Below are 19,280 nucleotides of genomic sequence, written 5' to 3'. Positions count from 1 at the left end.
GCGTAGACTATACCGATTTGAACAAGGCATGTCCTAAGGATAGCTTTCCCTTGCCAAAGATTGACCGTTTTGTTGACTCTACGGTCGGGCATGCCCTCATGAGCTTTATGGACGCATACTCCAGTTTCCAACAAATTCCTCTATGGGAAGAAGATCAAGAAAAGACCGCATTTGTGACTGAGCAGGGGTTGTATTGCTACAAGGTAATGTCGTTCGGCCTCAATAATGCCCTTGCAACATTTCAGCGACTTGTCAACACGGTCTTTAGAGATCAGCTCGGCCGGAATATGGAGAAGTACATTAACGACATGATTATCAATTCAAAAGAGCCGGCCGACCATCTGAAGGATCTACGAACGAGAAACATTTACCGAACTCAGGCGGCATAAGATGATGTTAAACCCGAAGAAATGTGTCTTTGGTGTTGAGTCCGGTAAATTTCTCAGATTTTTAATTATCAACGTGGAATTGAGGCTAACCTTGAAAAAATTCAAGCTTTTTTGGACATGAAGTCTCCAAGAACAATCAAAGAAGTGCAAAGACTGACCGGCTGTTTGGCAGCACTCCGTCGGTTTCTGTCAAGATCAAGGGACAAATACCGATACTTTTTTCAAACCATAAAAAAGAAAGCTATGTTTGAGTGGACCGAGGAGGCAGAGGAAGCATTCGTACAGTTAAAATGTCATCTACATACATTGCCTCGGCTCGTCAGTCCGCTCAAGGATGAGAAATTGTACATCTATCTTGCTATCTCGGAGCATTCCTTAAGTGTCGTTCTGCTTGTTGAACAGGAAGGCCACCAGATCCCAATCTACTTTATCAGCCATGTGCTACACAATGCCGAGCTTAGGTACTCCCTTGTTGAAAAATTTGGGCTAGCATTGTACATGGCATCTAAAAAGTTGCGGCCTTATTTCCTGGCACATTCAATAGTGGTTTATACTAATCAACCACTCAAGAAGCCGTTTGCAACTTTAGAAGCTAGTGGTCGCATGCTTAAGTTGGCCTTAGAGATAAGATGTTTTGACATTGCGTTTGAGCCGAGAAAAGCCATAAAAGGGCAAGAGTTTGTTGATTTCTTGACTGAGATGATATGGCCGGATTTACAACCGATCGGAGACCAGATCTAGAAGGTGTTTGTAGATGGTAGTGCAACAGCAACTCGATATGGTGTCGGAATTATTTGTCAATCTCCCGAGGGGGATAAGTTTGAGTATGCGTTGAGATTTCAATTTCAAGCCTCGAACAAAGAGGCCGAGTATGAAGCTCTCCTGGCCAGGCTTAGAATGTGTAAGGTGACACGAGCAACAAAAGTGGACGTGAGCTCGAACTCCCTACTGGTAGTCGGCCAGGTGAATGGCGACTTTGAGGCAAGGGAGCCGGCCATGATGAAATACTTGAAGATTGTTAAAGAGGAGGCCAAGGGCCTAGAGCATTTTTCTCTGCAACAAGTTCCTCGTTCGTCTAATCATCAAGCGGACGCCCTCTCCAAATTAGCATCCTCAGCATCATGTGAAACTCCCATATCAGTGTTTTGGGATGTGAAAGAAAAGAGGAGTATTGATGCCGAGCCAGTACAAATCATTGATAGAAGCTCTACTTGGATGGACGGAATCATTTCCTACCTAAGGGATGGATTACTGTCGGCCGATCCTAAAGAGAGTTGGCTGATGAAGAAGAGGGCGGCCTGGTTTGAAATGAAGCACGAGGAGTTGTTTAAGAAAGCTTTTGTGAAGCTGTACCTGAAGTGTATTACTCGTGAAAAGGGGCATGATGTGCTGGACGACCTTCACTAGGGGTAGTGCGGCTCCCACATTGGAGGATGAGCCCTTGCTGAAAAGGCCACCCATCTAGGATACTACTGGCCGAGCTTAAAGTCGGACGCCATGAAAATGGTGAAGAAATGTGACAATTGCCAGAGATTTGCAACCTTGATCCATCGCCTAGCTAACAGTTTGTTGGCCACAAGTAGTCCGCTCCCCTTTGCTAAATGGGGGATGGACATCTTAGGTCCGTACACGCCATCATATGGACAAAGGCGATATGTATTTGTAGCAGTAGACTACTTCACAAAATGGGTAGAGGCCGAGGCCGTTCGGGGCATCAAGTGGACGGATGTGTAAGCTTTCATATGGAAAAGCATTATTACTCGGTTTGGCGTACCTCAGTCAATGGTATTCGACAATGGACCCCAGTTCAAAACACCTCAACTCAAGGAATGGTTGGGAGACCAGGGCATAGCTCATTGCTTTGCTTCGGTCGGACGACCGCAAGCCAACGGCAAGGTAGAAGCATATGACAAGTTGATCTCCAATGGTATCAAGCGCAAGCTTGAAAACGCAGGCGGCCTATGGGCTGATGAGCTGGTCAATGTATTATGGTCCATACGAACAACAACAAAGAGCTCCACAGGAGAAACCCCATTCTTTTTTATCTATGGCGCTGAGGCAGTTCTCCCAATTATGTACGAGCCTACTCTCAGGGTGGTGTTATACGATGAAACGGCCAATTAGGAGCCTACTCTTAGGCACGAAATTTATCGCTTGAGGATGACAAGGGCATATAATCACCAAGTGTCAAAGCGTCCACTAAAAATGGGTGATCTGGTACTAAGAAAAATGGAGGTTGTAGGCCGGGCAAATGAAGATGGCAAGCTGACCCCAAACTGGGAAGGGCCGTATCGAATCAGTGAAGAAGTCCAAGATGGCACTTACCGTCTTGAAGCCTTGAACGGCCGTCCAATTCCGCGTACATGGAACACGGACAATCTCAAAAAAATCATGTTTAGAAGTTTTTGTACTTTGCCAAAAAGATGTATATATAGCTAGGTCTTGATGACCGAGCCCTATAATTAAAGCCGTACGGCCTAACAATGTAATCTTGACAAAATTAATGAAAGTCAGGCATTGTTATCTGATTGAGTTACTTGTTTTTGCATTGCGTACGTCCCTGTTAAATGAATCAAAGGCCGGGTAAAAGCCATAACAATGCTGCTTGCAACATAGCAACATGACTTATTAAAGCTAAACGGGATTATTTAAGATATAGCAAAACGGTCACAAAGACTGCAAAATAATATATACTTTGATAAGTACAGACAAGCGTTCGTCTCCCATTGGGACGGACGGAGAAAGGCACAGGGTACCCTAAATCCGTCAAGGGTATTTACCTTCTTAAAAGGGAAGCTAGGGCATACCTAGGAAAAAAAACCCCAGCCAAACTTAGAAATTTTAAAGTTGAGATATTACTTGAAATTTCCTGAGTATGCCCGAGCGATAGATTCAATGGACGGCTCACATGAGGCCCATAATACGGCCGCAATAGTAGTTGATTCGACGTTACACCTAGTCCAAGGGCAATCATTACTATGATTTGATTAACTTGTTAGTAGTCATACCCTTTGAGGTATAAAAACTACCAAGTCAATCAAACCATTTAGAATATGGACTAGGCGAACGCCGAATAAAGGGGCATACCCCCCCCCCCCCCCCCCCGTCGTACGAAAATCCAAAAATGCAAAAAAATGACTAAGTATGAAATAGATGAAATAGAAAACCGCTAACAAGGCGGCAAAACTTGCATTAATTAAAACCGCTCAAAAGGCGGCAAAATATCTTACAAAAAACCGCTCAAAAAAGGCGGCACTTAATAAAAAGAAAAAGAAAAATTGTTCAACAAAAGCAGAAAAATGAAAAGCTGAAATCAAGGGATGGCCTAGGCTGTAGTTAGCTGGGTCTTGCCCTTGGACGGGCTCCTCAGAGGCAAGAAGGGACGTATCATCAGCGGGATCTCCTTTGCTTTCCTCTTCGCCCTCAGCTCCGTCCGCCCCCTCCTCATCCTCCTCATCTTCTGAGGTAGCTGGTGTAACGTCCAACTCGAGAGAAGGCTGGCCGACCTTCTTAGCCTGTTCCCCGAGGCATACGAAGTTGAGGCATTTGGTGAAGCGCTCCTGATAGTAGGTGGCGTCACCTTTATCCACCATGAGCTCAAATGCCTCAACGAAGTGGCTCTTCAACCTATCCTCAGCATTCTACTCGATGCGGACGACCTCGTCTGCACTTGAGGGCCGAGGTGTTTTCAGCTATTGGGTTAAGTCCTCAACGGACTTTTTTAAAGTCTCCACCTCGGCCCGGAGAGCGTCCGCCTCTTCCAAGGCCTCTTTCAAATTCTTTTAGGCTAAGGCCACATCATTTTTTAGCTTCTTAGAGGCCTAGAACCGTTCTTTCTAGCGCTGGCCGTCTAGGACAGCCTGATCCCTTTCTTGTCTTATGGTCTCCCTGGCCAAGGTCTCTAGTTCGAGAGCCTTGCCTAGCTGGACCAGATCTTCAGCTTATCCCGGGTCTCAAAGTAAGTGCGCTGGACGGCGGCCGTCCCAGTAACGGCGTCCTGGGCCTTTTGGACCTTATCCCAGGCTCTCTTCAGCTTCTCATTTTCTTTATCCTTCCACTCAAGGAAGGCGGTCAGCCGCAGGAAGAGCTGCGTACAAGACAAAATAAGTTAGCAAAATAAAAATGAAAAAATATTCTAAGTATGAAAGTTGGGAAAGCTACCTCAGCGCTGTAGTAAATCATAGGGCCAAGGAAGCCCTCATGAATCCCCCGCAGCTTGTCTCGCTGCTCAGCTGGGACGGCCTTGGCCATGGCTTCTCTCATGGCCTTTCTGTCCGCCCAGTTAGAGACTGGCCGAGCAGCTTCATATTTAATTCCTCCGTAATATCTGCACACGGGCATAAAAGAGTTTAGCTTTGAGTAAGCAGACTTAAAAAGGAAAGAGTGTGCAAAGCAGTTTAAACTAACCGTTTGAGAAGCTCGGAGGAGAAAGTGGGTTGAAGGTGAATGGAGGAGGCGGTGCAGGCTCGTCACCCTCCTCACCTGTGCGGCCAGGTTGGTCACCAGCCGACTAAGAGGCCTCAAGCCAATCAGATTTTTGGACTATTTGGACGGGCGGAGTCACTTCGGGCCCGGTCGATTTTGTCGGGGTCGACTTAACCCTATCGTCCGTTTTCACGGACTCATCATGGACCGGCTTGGCGGCCAGATCCACGGACTTGGAGACCCCGCTATCACCCAGCCGGAGTTGCTCTCCTTTGGACTGCTTAGAAGCAGTCCGCGACTTAGTCTTTGTCGCGGTGGTGGAAGTGGTCTTAGTTACGACCGTCTTCCTTTGCTTAGATGCCTTCCCGTCCTTGTCATTTTTAAAGCCGAGGACGGCTGATTTTGTTTGGCCCTTGGGGTTGGAGTTGACAGCTGTGAAGAGCAAGCAAAAGTTAGACTCAATAAAACTTTGTCAACGTCCGTGTAGATACAGTTGGGATCCTGCTCCCAACATACTAAATCGAACGAAAAAAAAAATTTGGAACAGCGTCCGTGCAGGCTCTAGAAGAAGCCTCCTTCCAACCTAGCAACACAAACGCTAGACCTCGAAAGGTTTCATACTACCTTGGTTTGCTCGTACATCTTTTGACGAGCCTTGTATCTGGCCAAGTCAACCCCCCTTCTGCTCGGGATCTAGCATAGCGTACGCCTCAACTGCAAAATAGAAGAGGAAAAAGAGTTAGAAAATTTTTGAAGAAAATAATGAGAGTACAAGAGAAACCTAGACATCCCGCCTTGGGGAAAGTTCTTGTACAGGCCGCAGGCCGACATGAATGTTGGGTCCCTAAGCCAACTAGCCAATGGAACCCAATTGTTGGGCACGACCACCATCTTTCCGTTCTTCTCCACTCTATTGACCCCAAATTATTCAAGGTGGTACATTTAGCTGGGGTGGACGGGTGGCTTGTACGGCTTATGGACCCCGCGGCCTAGCTTGATCAGCTTGGCATTGAATTGGTTCATCCTAAGGTTGAACTCCACATCTTTGGTCTTGACGCGGTAGAACCGATTCTTCTATTCTCGCCACTTGGAGACGCGGTCAACAACCACCATATAGTCTTTGGTGGTGCTAAGGATGAACCAGCCATACATGTGCTTCTCCAGCTTGGTCATGGAGTGCGTCTCGTAGAAAACCAAAAAGTCCGGCTTAAAGGCCTTGCGGATGCACGTCACCAGGTACCCGAACACATTCAGCCACCTATTGGGTATCATCAAGAATAGGGCTATATTGTACTCGTCCAGAATAGTGCGGACGAAAGGGTGAAGGTAAAAATGGAGCCCCACATCAAAGGCGGCCCTATAGACGCAGAAGGCTTTACGCGGTCACGGAGTGAGATTTCCGTGGCGCCGCCAGTTCGAAGCCTTCACCCAAATGGAGGAACTCCTTGTACTCTTCGAATCCATCGTTGAGGTAGCCCAAGGCTGTGTTACCCACTGTACAGGCGTACGGATCCTTAAAGTTGTCTATATTGGCGACCGCACCTTCGGCCGCCTCCTCCCCTTTGGCCATTTCGCCTTCAGCCTCGGCCTCTTCTTCAATTTCCTCATTCTCTTGGTGAGGGGCAGTACCAAATTCGGAGGACAGCACTCTGTCCAAGTCAGCTGCGTCGGCCGAGCTTTGGCTTCTAAAGACGTGGCTGCCCCCAGCTGAAGGAGGCTCTTCAGAAACTAAGGGACTTTTACCCTTGTCTTTAGCAGCGGCTGCCCTAGTTTCCAAAGAAGGGCCACTGCAAGGGGGCAGGTCGGACGGTCCATTGATAGAAATTCCAACTCTTGGCCTGTCCGGCCTGCTATGTTGGAGATGGGGTGGTAAGGGAACTGAAGAGGACGAACCAGTAATGGCCGCCCTAGAAGAGGAAGGAGGCCTTTCACGTGATCGCAACCCGCCGATTGTCTGGCCGAGTTGGCTTGTTGTGAGGACCTAGGTTCAGGGGTTGGTCCGGACACCCCAATGGCGGAAGAAACGGCCTGTGCACGTTGGTGCTCTTCAAAAGATGAAGTTACTTCCACGGCTGAGCAATGAGTGCTCGTGGAAGCGGTCGTGGGAGTAGTAGAAAGAGTCTCTAAGTCTGTACAGCTGGGGTCATAAGGAGTTCTAGGGTTCAACATACTACTGTCTGGAATTCTGGCCGCATGGAGATCTTGTGTTTGCATCGTTCTTGCCATGTTCGACTGCAGGGACAGAGAAGAATAAGTGGAGGTGAGTTGGTACGCACTAGAAATGGACCCTCTCCATGAAGGAGACGACTCGTCTCCGTCAACTCTAGACTCCTCAGTCCCAGGCGAACGACCGGCCTCATGAGGAGAAACGGACGAAGCCAAGTGTTGAGCCAGATTTAAAAAATGAAAAGCAAAAAAAAAATAATACAAGGAAAAAGGGAAGAAAACAGGCGTCCTACCTCTGTACGTGTAGAAAATTTGAAAAGTCTTGAGGGTTGACCAGAAAACTCAAATGCACGGCGGAGCTCTTGAAGATTCAAAGGAAAAAGCACTTTCTCTCTCTAAAAGCTCTTATCTCTCTTTAAAAATCACAAAGTTCCAAAGTGTGAAAATGAGGTCAAAATCCCTGTATATATAGGCAAAATTTATGGGGGCATAATAGTAAATTCACCTTTCCCGCCTAAGGAAGCTGAACGGTTATAATTTGAAAAATTAACCTAGAATTTGAGGGGGAAAAAGGACAACGCTGTTAGAATGAACGGAAAAAGAGACGGCATAATAACAGCGTGTCCAAAATGACGGACAAAATCGACAAAACTAAAGCTTCCATCTCAATAGATAGACGTCCGCTCTTCCCTGAAAATTGAGGCGGCGTACCTATTCCGCTTCTTTCTCAGAGATAGGCGTCCGCTAGAGAATTCTTAGGCGGACGAAAGCAGTATGCCAGCCAAATGCGACCAACTTCAAATTGGGCGGACAGATCCAAGTACCTCTACAGACTGCCAAAACCCTGTATATTCGTACATATCAAGGCGAGTAAAGATCGGAGGAGGCGGCCATTATCGTATGAGCCACCCCTCTGAGGGGAAAATGTTTAGGGTTAAAATACCCCATGTACGTGGACCAATCCCGTAGTGACACGTGACCCAATCAAAGGGTGACACATGTCACTATGGGAAGATGTCGTGTGTCCAAGGCATAAAGAGCCCTTGAAATCAGCATTAAAAAGGCCTTATTACATCATGGCCCAAATTCCGAGTGATATTCATGAAATCCCCAAAACGGCGCCCCCCCCCCCAATATTACACGTGGCACCGCGTGATTGCGCAGCCAATCACGTCACATAATTTTAGGGTACAAACCCTAAAAGGGAACAAACTTCCACTCCTATAAATACCCCAATCATCTATGATGGGAGGGGTGGATTACGACATTACAAGCAAGAGCATTAAATAGCTCCAACTTCTCTCTACTTTCTGTTGTATATTTGGAGTATCAACCCGAAATATACAAGGGATAAACCAAGATAAGTAAGACTAATGAACCAAATAGCTTCTTAGCTACAGTCACACCACTAAGAAACGAAATGGGTTCCTAAGATCACAAGCCAACTAGTAGTCTAAGCTAGTTAACTAAGCAAAGGAATTGAAATTCCAAATCCAAGAATTTCTGGTTTGTTTCTAATCCAAGAAACGAGTGTAAAACACAAAGTTTGTTTGTTCGAATAATCTGATTTTCTCATTCACATTTGCTTGTTATTTATAGTAAACAAGCATCCTTAAGTACAAGCTAAACTAAGTGAAATTTCAGCTCACTTGTTACATGCCTAAGCTAAGCATCAAAAACAGATTTTGTGTCTAGATACATCAATAAAAGAAGCTATGCTTAACTAGATACATAAGCTTAAAAAGTGGCGGCCACAACCTCCTCAATTAAGCCTCATCAAATCTGAAATAAAGAGCATAACTCTCCCTTGATTCACGCCCATCAAAGCAGCAAGTAAGAGCATAACTGATGTGAATTATTGATCCGAAAATCAACAAAACACAAGGGATATGTTTAAGTCTAATTCTATACAGGAAATCCACCAAGAATTAAACAAAAACTAAGATTAATCAATTAAGAATCCACCTAATTAATCAATCCAAACGAATGTTTTAACTAAAACAAGCAAAACAGCAATTGATCGCAATCAACAAAAACTCAAGTATGCAACTTAAGAAATAAATCTGAATATTAATCTCTGTATATTTATTTGTGTGTTTACAGCCCTATTTATAAGACTTAGTTTACCTAGGAAGATTAGGACAAGTCCCTAATTCAATCCTAATTAAACTAGAATTCTAACTTGCTTGAAGAGCAAGCACCTTGGCGCACAAGCATACACCAAACTGATTTATTTTGCTAACTAACTGATTTTTAAAGCAACTAAATAAATAAATAAAAATTAAAGAATTAAATAAAGATTAAAGATCCTAATGCTTGAACCAAGAAAAACCCTTTCAAGTGAAAGGTAAAAACTTGTAAGCAAAATCTAAGTAAAGAAAATTCAAGAAAGTTCAAGAAAGTGAACTAGACTCCAAGAAAAGCCACTAAGAAAACCGTGGCTTTGCTTTGATATCCAAGAAAGTGTCCATGCAATGCTTGGCTTGAATCAATGTTTAGGGACAAGTTATCTTGATGCATGATAAGCAAATCTTCGAAGTTCTCCATGCTTAGACTTGCATCATCCTCCTCTTCTTCGAAAGAATTTGTCCTCAAATCTCGAAGTTCTTCATCAGGAATATACTTAGCCAAATCGCCAACATTGAATGTAGCACTAACTCCATATTCTCCCGGAAGTTCTAACTTATAAGCATTGTCATTGATCTTCTCAATAATCTTGAAAGGACCTTCACTTCTAGGCATCAACTTATTCTTGCGTTTTCCTGGAAATCTTTCCTTTCTCAAATGTAACCATACCAAGTCTCCAACATTGTAACCTTGTTGCTTTCTATGCTTGTTTGCTCTAGCTTTGTACATGTCATTTACTTTCTCTATTCTTGTTCGAACTTGAGCATGTAATTTCAGCATACTCTTCAACTTAGACTCGGCATCTTTGTGAATTAACTCACCCTTAGGCAATGGAACAAGATCAATTGGAAGTTTCGGATTGACTCCATAAACTACCTCAAAGGGACTATGTTTGGTAGCATATGTAGGTGATCTATTATAAGCAAACTCCGCATGAGCTAACTTGATGTCCCAATCCTTTTGTGTCTTACTCACTAACCCACGCAAAAGCGCACCAAGAGTACGATTAGTAACCTCGGTTTGTCCATCAGTTTGTGGATGGTAAGATGTACTAAAGAGCAATTTAGTTCCCACAAGCTTCCATAAAGACTTCCAAAAGAAACTCATGAACTTTGTATCTCGATCACTCACAATAGTTTTCGGAATTCCATGCAATCTAACAATCTCTTTGAAGTATAATTCCGCCACTTTCATAGCATCATCCACTTTGTGACAAGGAACAAAATGCGCCATCTTAGAAAACCTATCCACAACAACCATAATAGAGTCTTTCCCCCGTTGTGTTCTCGGCAATCCCACAATAAAATCCATAGAAATATCTTCCCAAGGTGAATCTGGAACAGGTAAAGGAGTATACAAGCCTTGATGAAAAGTAGCCTTCGCTTTTTGACAAGTTGCACACCTAGAAATAACTAGTTGCACATCCGTGAGCATCTTAGGCCAATAGAAGTGTTCTTGTAACATACTCAAGGTCTTTGTAATGCCAAAGTGACCAGCAATTCCTCCCCCATGAGCTTCTCTAACAACTAGCTCTCTAATAGAACACTTAGGAAGACAAAGTCGATTTCCCTTGAAAAGAAAACCATCTTGCAGCAAATAAGAACCCACGGCTCCTTTAGAACACTCTTCAATCAATGTAGCAAAATCATCATCACCTTTGTAGTATTCTTTGATCAATTCAAAACCAAGTAGCTTGCTATTTAGAATTCCAATCAAAGTGTATCTTCTAGATAATGCATCAGCCACAACATTCGATTTCCCTTCTTTGTACCTTGAAGAAAAATTAAATGATTGTAAAAATTCAACCCATGTAGCATGTCTAGGATTGAGCTTTTGTTGTCCATGTATGTACTTCAATGCTTCATGATCAGAATGCAACACAAAGTGATTAGGTCGGAGATAATGACTCCAATGATCTAAAGCTCTAACAATGGCATAGAACTCTTTATCATAAGTAGAATAGTTCAATCGAGCTCCTCCCAATTTCTCACTGAAATATGCAATAGGCCTCTTCTTTTGGAGTAAAACTGCTCCAATTCCAACTCCACTAGCATCGGTTTCAACTTCAAAAGGACTTGAGAAATCTGGTAACGCAAGTATAGGTGCTTCACATAGCTTCTTTTTAACCAACTCAAACGCACTTTGAGCTTCTTTAGTCCATTCGAATTTACCCTTGTCCTTCTTCAAACATTCGGTCATAGGCGCCACAATACTTGAGAAATTCTTGACAAATCTTCTATAGAACGAAGCTAGACCATGAAAAGACCTTACTTCACTCATATTAGTAGGAATAGGCCAAGTTTTAATAGCCTCTACTTTTGAATGATCAACTGAAACTCCATCCTTTGATACAACATAACCAAGAAAAGTAACACTAGGCACTAAGAAGTAGCATTTTTCAAGCTTAGCATAGAGTTTCTTCTCTCTTAACACTTCAAACACACTTGTTAGATGATTTAGATGATCATGCAAATTTTTAGAGTATATCAGAATATCATCTAAATAAACAACAACAAACTTGCCAAGGAAAGGTTTAAGTACCTCATGCATCAACCTCATGAAAGTGCTAGGTGCATTAGTGAGTCCAAACGGCATCACCAACCATTCATACAACCCTAACTTAGTCTTGAATGCTGTTTTCCACTCATCTCCTTCTCTCATTCGAATTTGATGATAACCACTCATAAGATCAATCTTAGAAAACAACTTTGAACCATGTAGTTCATCAAGTAGATCATCTAATCTTGGAATAGGAAATCGGTATTTGATAGTGATGTTATTCACACTCCTACTATCAATACACATGCGCCAACTCCCATCTTTCTTTGGGACAAGTAAAGTAGGCACGGCACAAGGGCTCATACTTTCCCTCACGTATCCTCTAGTCATAAGCTCTTCAATTTGCCTTTGCATCTCCTTTGTTTCTTCCGGATTACTTCTATAGGCTGCCTTATTAGGTAAGGGTGCTCCCGGAATCAAGTCAATTTGATGCTCTATCCCACGAATAGGAGGTAGTCCCGGAGGTAATTCCTTAGGAAAGACATCCTTGAATTCTTCTAAAACAGATTCCAATTCATACGGCCTCTTTGCTTGTTTATCTTGATCAATTCGAATCTCATTAGAAACAAGTATATATACCACATTGTTGCTGCAAATCTCTTTTTCTAATTCCCTCTCACTAATCAAATAAGAATTCTTTGAATTAGAGGTAACATTAGAAGGCTTGTTACTTATCAAAGGTTTTAAAGCAACTGGTCTCTCTTTTTCTCCTTTTCTCACAACATACACATTAGTCCTTCCATCAAACTTCACAAATCTATCATATTGCCAAGGACGGCCTAATAGTATATGACAAGCATCCATAGGACAAACATCACACAAAACTTTATCATGAAATTTACCAATTGAAAAGGAGATTAAGGCTTGTTTAGTTACCTTAACATCACTCGAATTATTAAGCCAATGAAGCTTATAAGGGCTTGGATGTTCAGTAATTGGCCACTTCAATTTGTCTACCAAAGTAGTAGATACCACATTAGTGCAACTCCCCGTGTCTATGATCATGTCACACAACCTATCTTCTACCTTGCACCTGGTAAGAAAGATTTTCTCCCTTTGATTGTTTTCCATAGGTACGGTTTTAGAGTGTAGCGCCCTTCTTAGAACCAAACTTTGACCATGAGTCTCGGGATCAATTTCGTCAATATGCCCCTCCTCTTCTTCAAAGTTTTCCTCTTCGTTCTTTTCTTCATAGTCACTACCCTGCTCACACTTAGCTTGTTCTTGTTCCCACTCTTGAGCAGTCATTACTCTTTTTGATGGACAATTAGTTGCAATGTGACCAACACTACCACACTTGAAGCACTTCCTATCTTCAACAAGCTTTTTAGGAGCTTCAAATTTTGATTTAGTCTCCTTGTAGTTCGAACTAGAACCACTTTTCTCCAAGCTGTTCTTCTCAAAAGGTTTAGTGAAACCCTTTACAAAGGACTTAGTGTACGTCCCTTTCTTCCCCTTTATCTGTTTTTCAACTTTCAAAGCTACCTTGCAAACATCCTCAAAGGACCAATATTGTTGCAATTCAACTTTTTCAGCAATATTATCATTCAACCCCGAAATAAATCTAGCAATCTTATGCTCAACAATCTCTTCTAAGCCACATAGCATGCATAACTTTTCAAATTCACCAATATAATTCTCAACAGTCATAGAATTTTGTTTAAAAAGTTGCATCTTAAGATAAACATCTTGAATATAATCACTAGGTAAGAACCTTTTTTTCATGTGCTTCTTGAGTTGTTCCCAAGTTGAGATTCTTGCACGCCCCTCCTTATGCCTCTTCTTCTTTAGATTATCATACCAAAGACTAGCATAACCGGTCAGTTTCAATTCAGCCAATTTGCATCTTTTCCTTTCATCATACTCCTTGTAATCAAATAGTGTCTCGGCCCTTCTAGTCCACTCAAAGTATTTTTCAGGTTCATTCATACTCCCATTGAATTCGGGAAGATCTAATCTAAGGTTCCTATCATCATCCTTTGGTCGATCTCTCCTCCTAGGCCTTGGTGATTCATCACTTGAGGAATAATTATTTCGTGGCCTCCTTGGGTTCCTCCTTGGTTGTTCTTCCTCACTTGAACCAGAATTAGGGTTAGAATTCCCTTTCCTTGAAGAATCTCCAGCAAGAGTATCAAGCCTTTTTAATATCTCATCCATCCTTGCTGCCAACTCGTCAATTCGCCTATCTCTTCTAAGATTTTGAGCTTGTTCTAAGGTTAATCCCCTTGGAACTTGTGGGACCTCTTCGTCACTCATGATTCCTACACAAACCAAGTCAGTTTATGCAAAAATCTTGATTAAAAGATCGAATCTTGAAGGAAAACTAGGCAACACAAAAACCGGACTCCCATCCGCAAATCAGTGCACAAACACCAAAAGTTTGAGGCTGTGTAGAACGCGTTACTCAACTAAAAGTTATGAAATTTTATATGGTGATAGCTGGACGTTTTTAGAGTTCAATGCAAAAAGAATCACGTAAAAATTCCCAGCCAATTGTTCCCAGTTTAATTTTTTCCGAAGTTGCGCAAACCTGGCTCTGATACCAAAGATGATGTGAATTATTGATCCGAAAATCAACAAAACACAAGGGATATGTTTAAGTCTAATTCTATACAGGAAATCCACCAAGAATTAAACAAAAACTAAGATTAATCAATTAAGAATCCACCTAATTAATCAATCCAAACGAATGTTTTAACTAAAACAAGCAAAACAATAATTGATCGCAATCAACAAAAACTCAAGTATGCAACTTAAGAAATAAATCTGAATATTAATCTCTGTATATTTATTTGTGTGTTTACAGCCCTATTTATAAGACTTAGTTTACCTAGGAAGATTAGGACAAGTCCCTAATTCAATCCTAATTAAACTAGAATTCTAACTTGCTTGAAGAGCAAGCACCTTGGCGCACAAGCATACACCAAACTGATTTATTTTGCTAACTAACTGATTTTTAAAGCAACTAAATAAATAAATAAAAATTAAAGAATTAAATAAAGATTAAAGATCCTAATGCTTGAACCAAGAAAAACCCTTTCAAGTGAAAGGTAAAAACTTGTAAGCAAAATCTAAGTAAAGAAAATTCAAGAAAGTTCAAGAAAGTGAACTAGACTCCAAGAAAAGCCACTAAGCAAACCGTGGCTTTGCTTTGATATCCAAGAAAGTGTCCATGCAATGCTTGGCTTGAATCAATGTTTAGGGACAAGTTATCTTGATGCATGATAAGCAAATCTTCGAAGTTCTCCATGCTTAGACTTGCATCAATAACCTTCCCTAGAATCACGCCTCAACCAAGCAGCAAGTAAGAAGCAAAGCAGCCCCTTAATTCACGCCCATTTCAAACAGCAAAAAGAAGTGTAACTCCTCCTTGATTCAAGCCTTGGATCAAGCTTGAATGTATGTAGACAAGAGTGTATTTGGACGCCTTTTGATGCTCAATGCTGGCAGCAAGAAACGCCCATATGAATGCCCACTTGATGGCTTATAATTCCTGCATTGATGCTGCTTGTAACACCCATTTGAAGCCTTGAGATTCCTCCAAAAGAATTTCGGATTCTATGTTGTTTTCCATGCTTAAATGGCTGCCTTCTTCATGTATCTTGTACTTGAACTTTATGTGAATGTAACATTACATTTTGAACTTTAGCAAACTAAAGAAAACTAAAGAAAAATGCAACTAATAATGCAACTAATTTGCAAACTTAAAATAAGACTAAAGTTTACAATTTATTCAAAGCATAAAATGAACTAGAATGAACTAGTTAATAAGAACAACAAGAAACTCAAAAGATTGAATATCTTGCTGCACATGGATAGAACGCATAGCACCAATGCATGATGCTACGTCTTGAACTAAAGAAACGTCCATAACCAAGTTGTTAGGCTTGGCTACAACACTTTCTCTCTCTAGCCTTTTCCGTTTCAGATCTCTAACTTGACTGTCGGAGGCGAATATTCCGGTAAAGGAATATTCGTTCATTTTGCAGGTGTCCCTGATGTGCAATATACCCCTCCAACAAGTTGTTATGGTATTAGACTCGGATGAGAAACAATTCACCTTGAAACAACTTAAAATTGTGAAATTAACCAAAACTCAAGAACACACTCAAAGTTCTGGGTTCTTAGGCTAGAGACAAGACACACTCAATCTCTCCCTAATCTTGTCACTCAAGAACTAACTCAAAGCAACAAGGAACAACACTCACACTTTGGACAAACACAAAGAAGAATGTTAGGCAACCTCACGGTTTTTTTTTTTATGTCTAACTCAATACCCCTTTTATTTCTGGTTTGCTCTCCAATTTATAGTGGAAAGGAGCAGCAAATTAACACACCAAAAGACAAGGAAAAACCGTCAAAAATGGAGAGCCAAAAGCCAACAGTTTTCCCTAATTCTAGCTAAGCATTAAATGCTCTAATAATGCCTAATGATGGTGAGTTGACTTCTTCCTATTGCAACCGGCCAAAGAGCTCAACTCTTGGCATTATTTCAGCAAATAAAATAATAAAACTTAAGCTAATAATAATAAGTAAATGGACCATGAATCACACGCCCAAAATAGTAGTGAAAATGGGCCAAAGTGTGAGTTGTGCCATACGCTTTTTCCTACAAGCTTCAATCTTCAATCCACCCATGAAATGCAACATAGAATTTCAGCCTTAGAAGAAAATGGATAAAACCCAAGAGTTTCCAATACTAGAGCAACAGGTTCATGAGACAAAGATGTTGATTTTGGATCATTTCCCCTTTCTTAAGAAAAGTTTGCCCTCAAACTTGAATCATCCAAGTATGGTGACAAATCCCCGACATTGAAAGTAGCACTAACACCCATCAACTCATCTGGAAGCTCAATTTTGTAGGCACTATCATTCACCCTCTCAACAACTCTAAAAGGACCATCAGAACGAGGCATAAGCTTGTTCTTGCGAAGCTTAGGGAACCTCTCCTTCCTTTAATGTAACCAAACCAAGTCCCCGGGATGAAAAATAGGTTGTTTGCGTTTCTTATTGGCTCGCTCTTGGTATTTTTTATTCATTTCCTCAATCCTTTTCTTCACTTGCTCACAGGTTTTTTGAAAGGTTTCCACCCTCCTTTTAGCATCTTTCTCCACAATATCACCTTTAACAATAGGGACAAGATCAATCGGCACAAATGGATTCACTCCATAAACTACTTCAAATGGGGACTGAGAAGTAGTTAGGGAATGAGCTCTATTGTAAGCAAACTCCGCATGGGCTAATTTTATGTCCCAATCCTTTTGCGTTTTGCTCACAAGTCCTCTCAACAATGTACCCAAAGTTCTATTTGTTACCTCTGTTTGCCCATCAGTTTGAGGGTGATGAGAGGTACTAAATAGCAACTTGGTACCAACTAGTTTCCATAGGGTTCTCCAAAAGTGACTGAGGAATTCGGAGTCCCTATCAGATACTATACTTCGAGGAATGCCATGGAGTTTGACAATTTCCTTGAAGTACAGTTCAGCCACCTTCAAGGCATCATCAGTTTTATTACAAGCTACAAAGTGTGCCATTTTAGAAAATCTATCTACCACTACCATGATGCTATCTCTTCCCCTTTGCGTCCGTGGCAACCCTACAATGAAATCCATACTAACACTTTCCCATGGAGCATCAGGAACCGACAATGGAGTGTAGAGACCCTTAGTGAAGTGTCCTTTAGCCTTCTGACAAGTAGCACATCTCTCAACAACATGAGTAACATCCTTAATCATTCTAGGCCAATAGAAGTGTTCGCCTAAAATATCAAGGGTCTTTTGTATCCCAAAATGTCCGGCCAATCCCCCACTATGGACTTCTCTCACCAACAACTCCCTTACTCCACTCTTCAGAACACACAACTTGTTACCTTTAAAGAGGTAACCATCTTGTCTTACGAAATCCTTAGTAGGACTCTCCATCTCACTAGCAAAGTCGGGATCATCCTTGTAGTACTCCTTGAGTTGATCAAACCCCAAGATTTTAGCATCTACCATGGAAAGCAAGTAGTTTCGTCGAGATAATGCATCAGCCACGACATTACTCTTACCATCTTTGTACTTGGAACTGAAAGTAAATGATTGGAGGAACTCCACCCATTTAGCATGCCTCTTGTTGAGCTTTTGTTGCCCATGTATGAACTTTAGAGCCTCATGATCGGAATGAAGAACAAATGGCTTTGGTCTAAGGTAGTGAGACCAATGATCAAGCGCTCTAACTATAGCGTAGAACTCACGGTCATAAGTGGAATAGTTCAACTTTGCCCCATTCAATTTCTCACTAAAGTAACTCACGGGCTTCTTCTCTTGAATCAAAACAGCACCTATCCCAATCCCACTTGCATCACATTCTACCTCAAATACCTTGTTAAAATCTGGAAGCACAAGTATAGGAGCATTGCATAGTAGAAACTTGACCTTCTCAAAGACCCTTTGTGCCGCTTCATTCCACCCGAATTCACCTTTCTTTGTCAGTTCTGTGATGGGAGCCATGATGGTTGAGAAGTTCTTAATGAACCGCCTATAGAATGAGGCTAGTCCATGAAAACTTCTAACTTCGTGCACATTGGTTGGAGCCAACCAAGATTGGACCGCTTTCACCTTTTCCGGATCTACATGTACCCCCTCTCCTGTTACAATGTATCCTAGGAATACAACACTAGGAGTCATGAATACACATTTCTCAAGCTTACCATACAACTTCACCTCCCTCAATTTTTCAAACAACCTCCTTAAATGAATTACATGATCTTCATTGTTTTTACTATACACAAGAATGTCATCTAAGTAAACAACAATAAAATCATTAAGGAAAGGACGGAGGACTTCATTCATCAATCTCATGAAGGAGCTTGGGGCGTTGCAAAGCCCAAAAGGCATCACCAACCACTCATACAACCCTTGCTTTGTTTTGAAAGCCGTTTTCCACTCATCTCCCTCTCGAATTCTCATTTGATGGTAACCACTCCTTAAGTCAATTTTTGAAAAGACTAAGGCGCCACTCAACTCATCTAACATATCTTGCAAACGAGGCATAGGGAAGCGATATTTGATGGTTATATTGTTAATGGAACGACTATCAACACACATTCTCCAAGTACCATCTTTCTTTGGCACTAAGAGAGCAGGAACGGCGCAAGGACTAAGGCTCTCCCTCACATAGCCTCTCTCTATCAATTCATTCACTTGTCTTTCAAGTTCCTTACTTTCTTCCGGATTACACCTATAGGCAGCCTTATTGGGCAAAGGTGCTCCAGGAATCAAGTCAATGGCGTGCTCAATGCCCCTTATAGGTGGGAGGCCTTTGGGCAAGTCATCGGGAAAAACATCGTTGTACTCTTCTAACAATTCATTTAGTGTGGATGAGTCATTACAAGTAGTACCAAGTTCATCTTTGGTTCTCACAACCAAAGCATACCCTCCCCCATTCTCTTCCACTATCTTCTCAAATTCATTACAAGTTACAAGATAGTTGCTTTTCTCTTTTTCTTTTTTAGCAACTTTGGGAGGTAAAGGCAATAATCTAACTCTCCTACCATCTCTAGTAGTTACAACATACATATTAGATCTACCTTTATGCTCCGAATCATGATCAAACTGCCATGGTCTTCCAAGT

The 19,280-nt window shown here is 41.8% G+C and overlaps 1 protein-coding gene across 1 annotated transcript; it reads right to left on the bottom strand.

The window, feature by feature from the left end:
- Positions 1–4,308: 4,308 nt before the first annotated feature.
- LOC145572606 (uncharacterized) lies at positions 4,309–16,582 on the bottom strand. The gene is made up of 10 exons (XM_081631566.1): positions 16,444–16,582; positions 12,901–13,000; positions 12,402–12,864; positions 11,982–12,176; positions 10,351–11,930; positions 9,604–9,993; positions 6,357–6,601; positions 5,048–5,246; positions 4,551–4,716; positions 4,309–4,476 (listed from the first exon to the last, which is right to left on the bottom strand). Exons 1-10 carry the CDS (start codon positions 16,580–16,582, stop codon positions 4,309–4,311), a joined length of 3,645 nt encoding a protein of 1,214 aa, XP_081487692.1.
- Between the last annotated feature and the right edge of the window lie 2,698 nt (positions 16,583–19,280).

Source organism: Chenopodium album, chromosome 2 (genome assembly GCF_948465745.1).
Source record: "Chenopodium album chromosome 2, dcCheAlbu1.1, whole genome shotgun sequence".
In the NCBI taxonomy this organism is placed as follows: Eukaryota; Viridiplantae; Streptophyta; class Magnoliopsida; order Caryophyllales; family Amaranthaceae; genus Chenopodium; species Chenopodium album.
This window is presented reverse-complemented; position numbering and strand designations above follow the sequence as displayed.

Bases quoted from the DNA above. Each gene is read 5' to 3' on its own strand.
- LOC145572606 (XM_081631566.1), bottom strand. From the start codon at position 16,582: ATGCCTCGTTCTGATGGTCCTTTTAGAGTTGTTGAGAGGGTGAATGAT. The intron at 12,865-12,900 runs GTGGGAACAAGA...TGAGCAGGGTAG, and splicing joins AGAGTAATGACTGCTCAAGA to TGACTATGAAGAAAAGAACG. The intron at 12,177-12,401 runs ACTAATGTGTAT...CCGTATGAATTG, and splicing joins TTGTGAAGTTTGATGGAAGG to GAATCTGTTTTAGAAGAATT.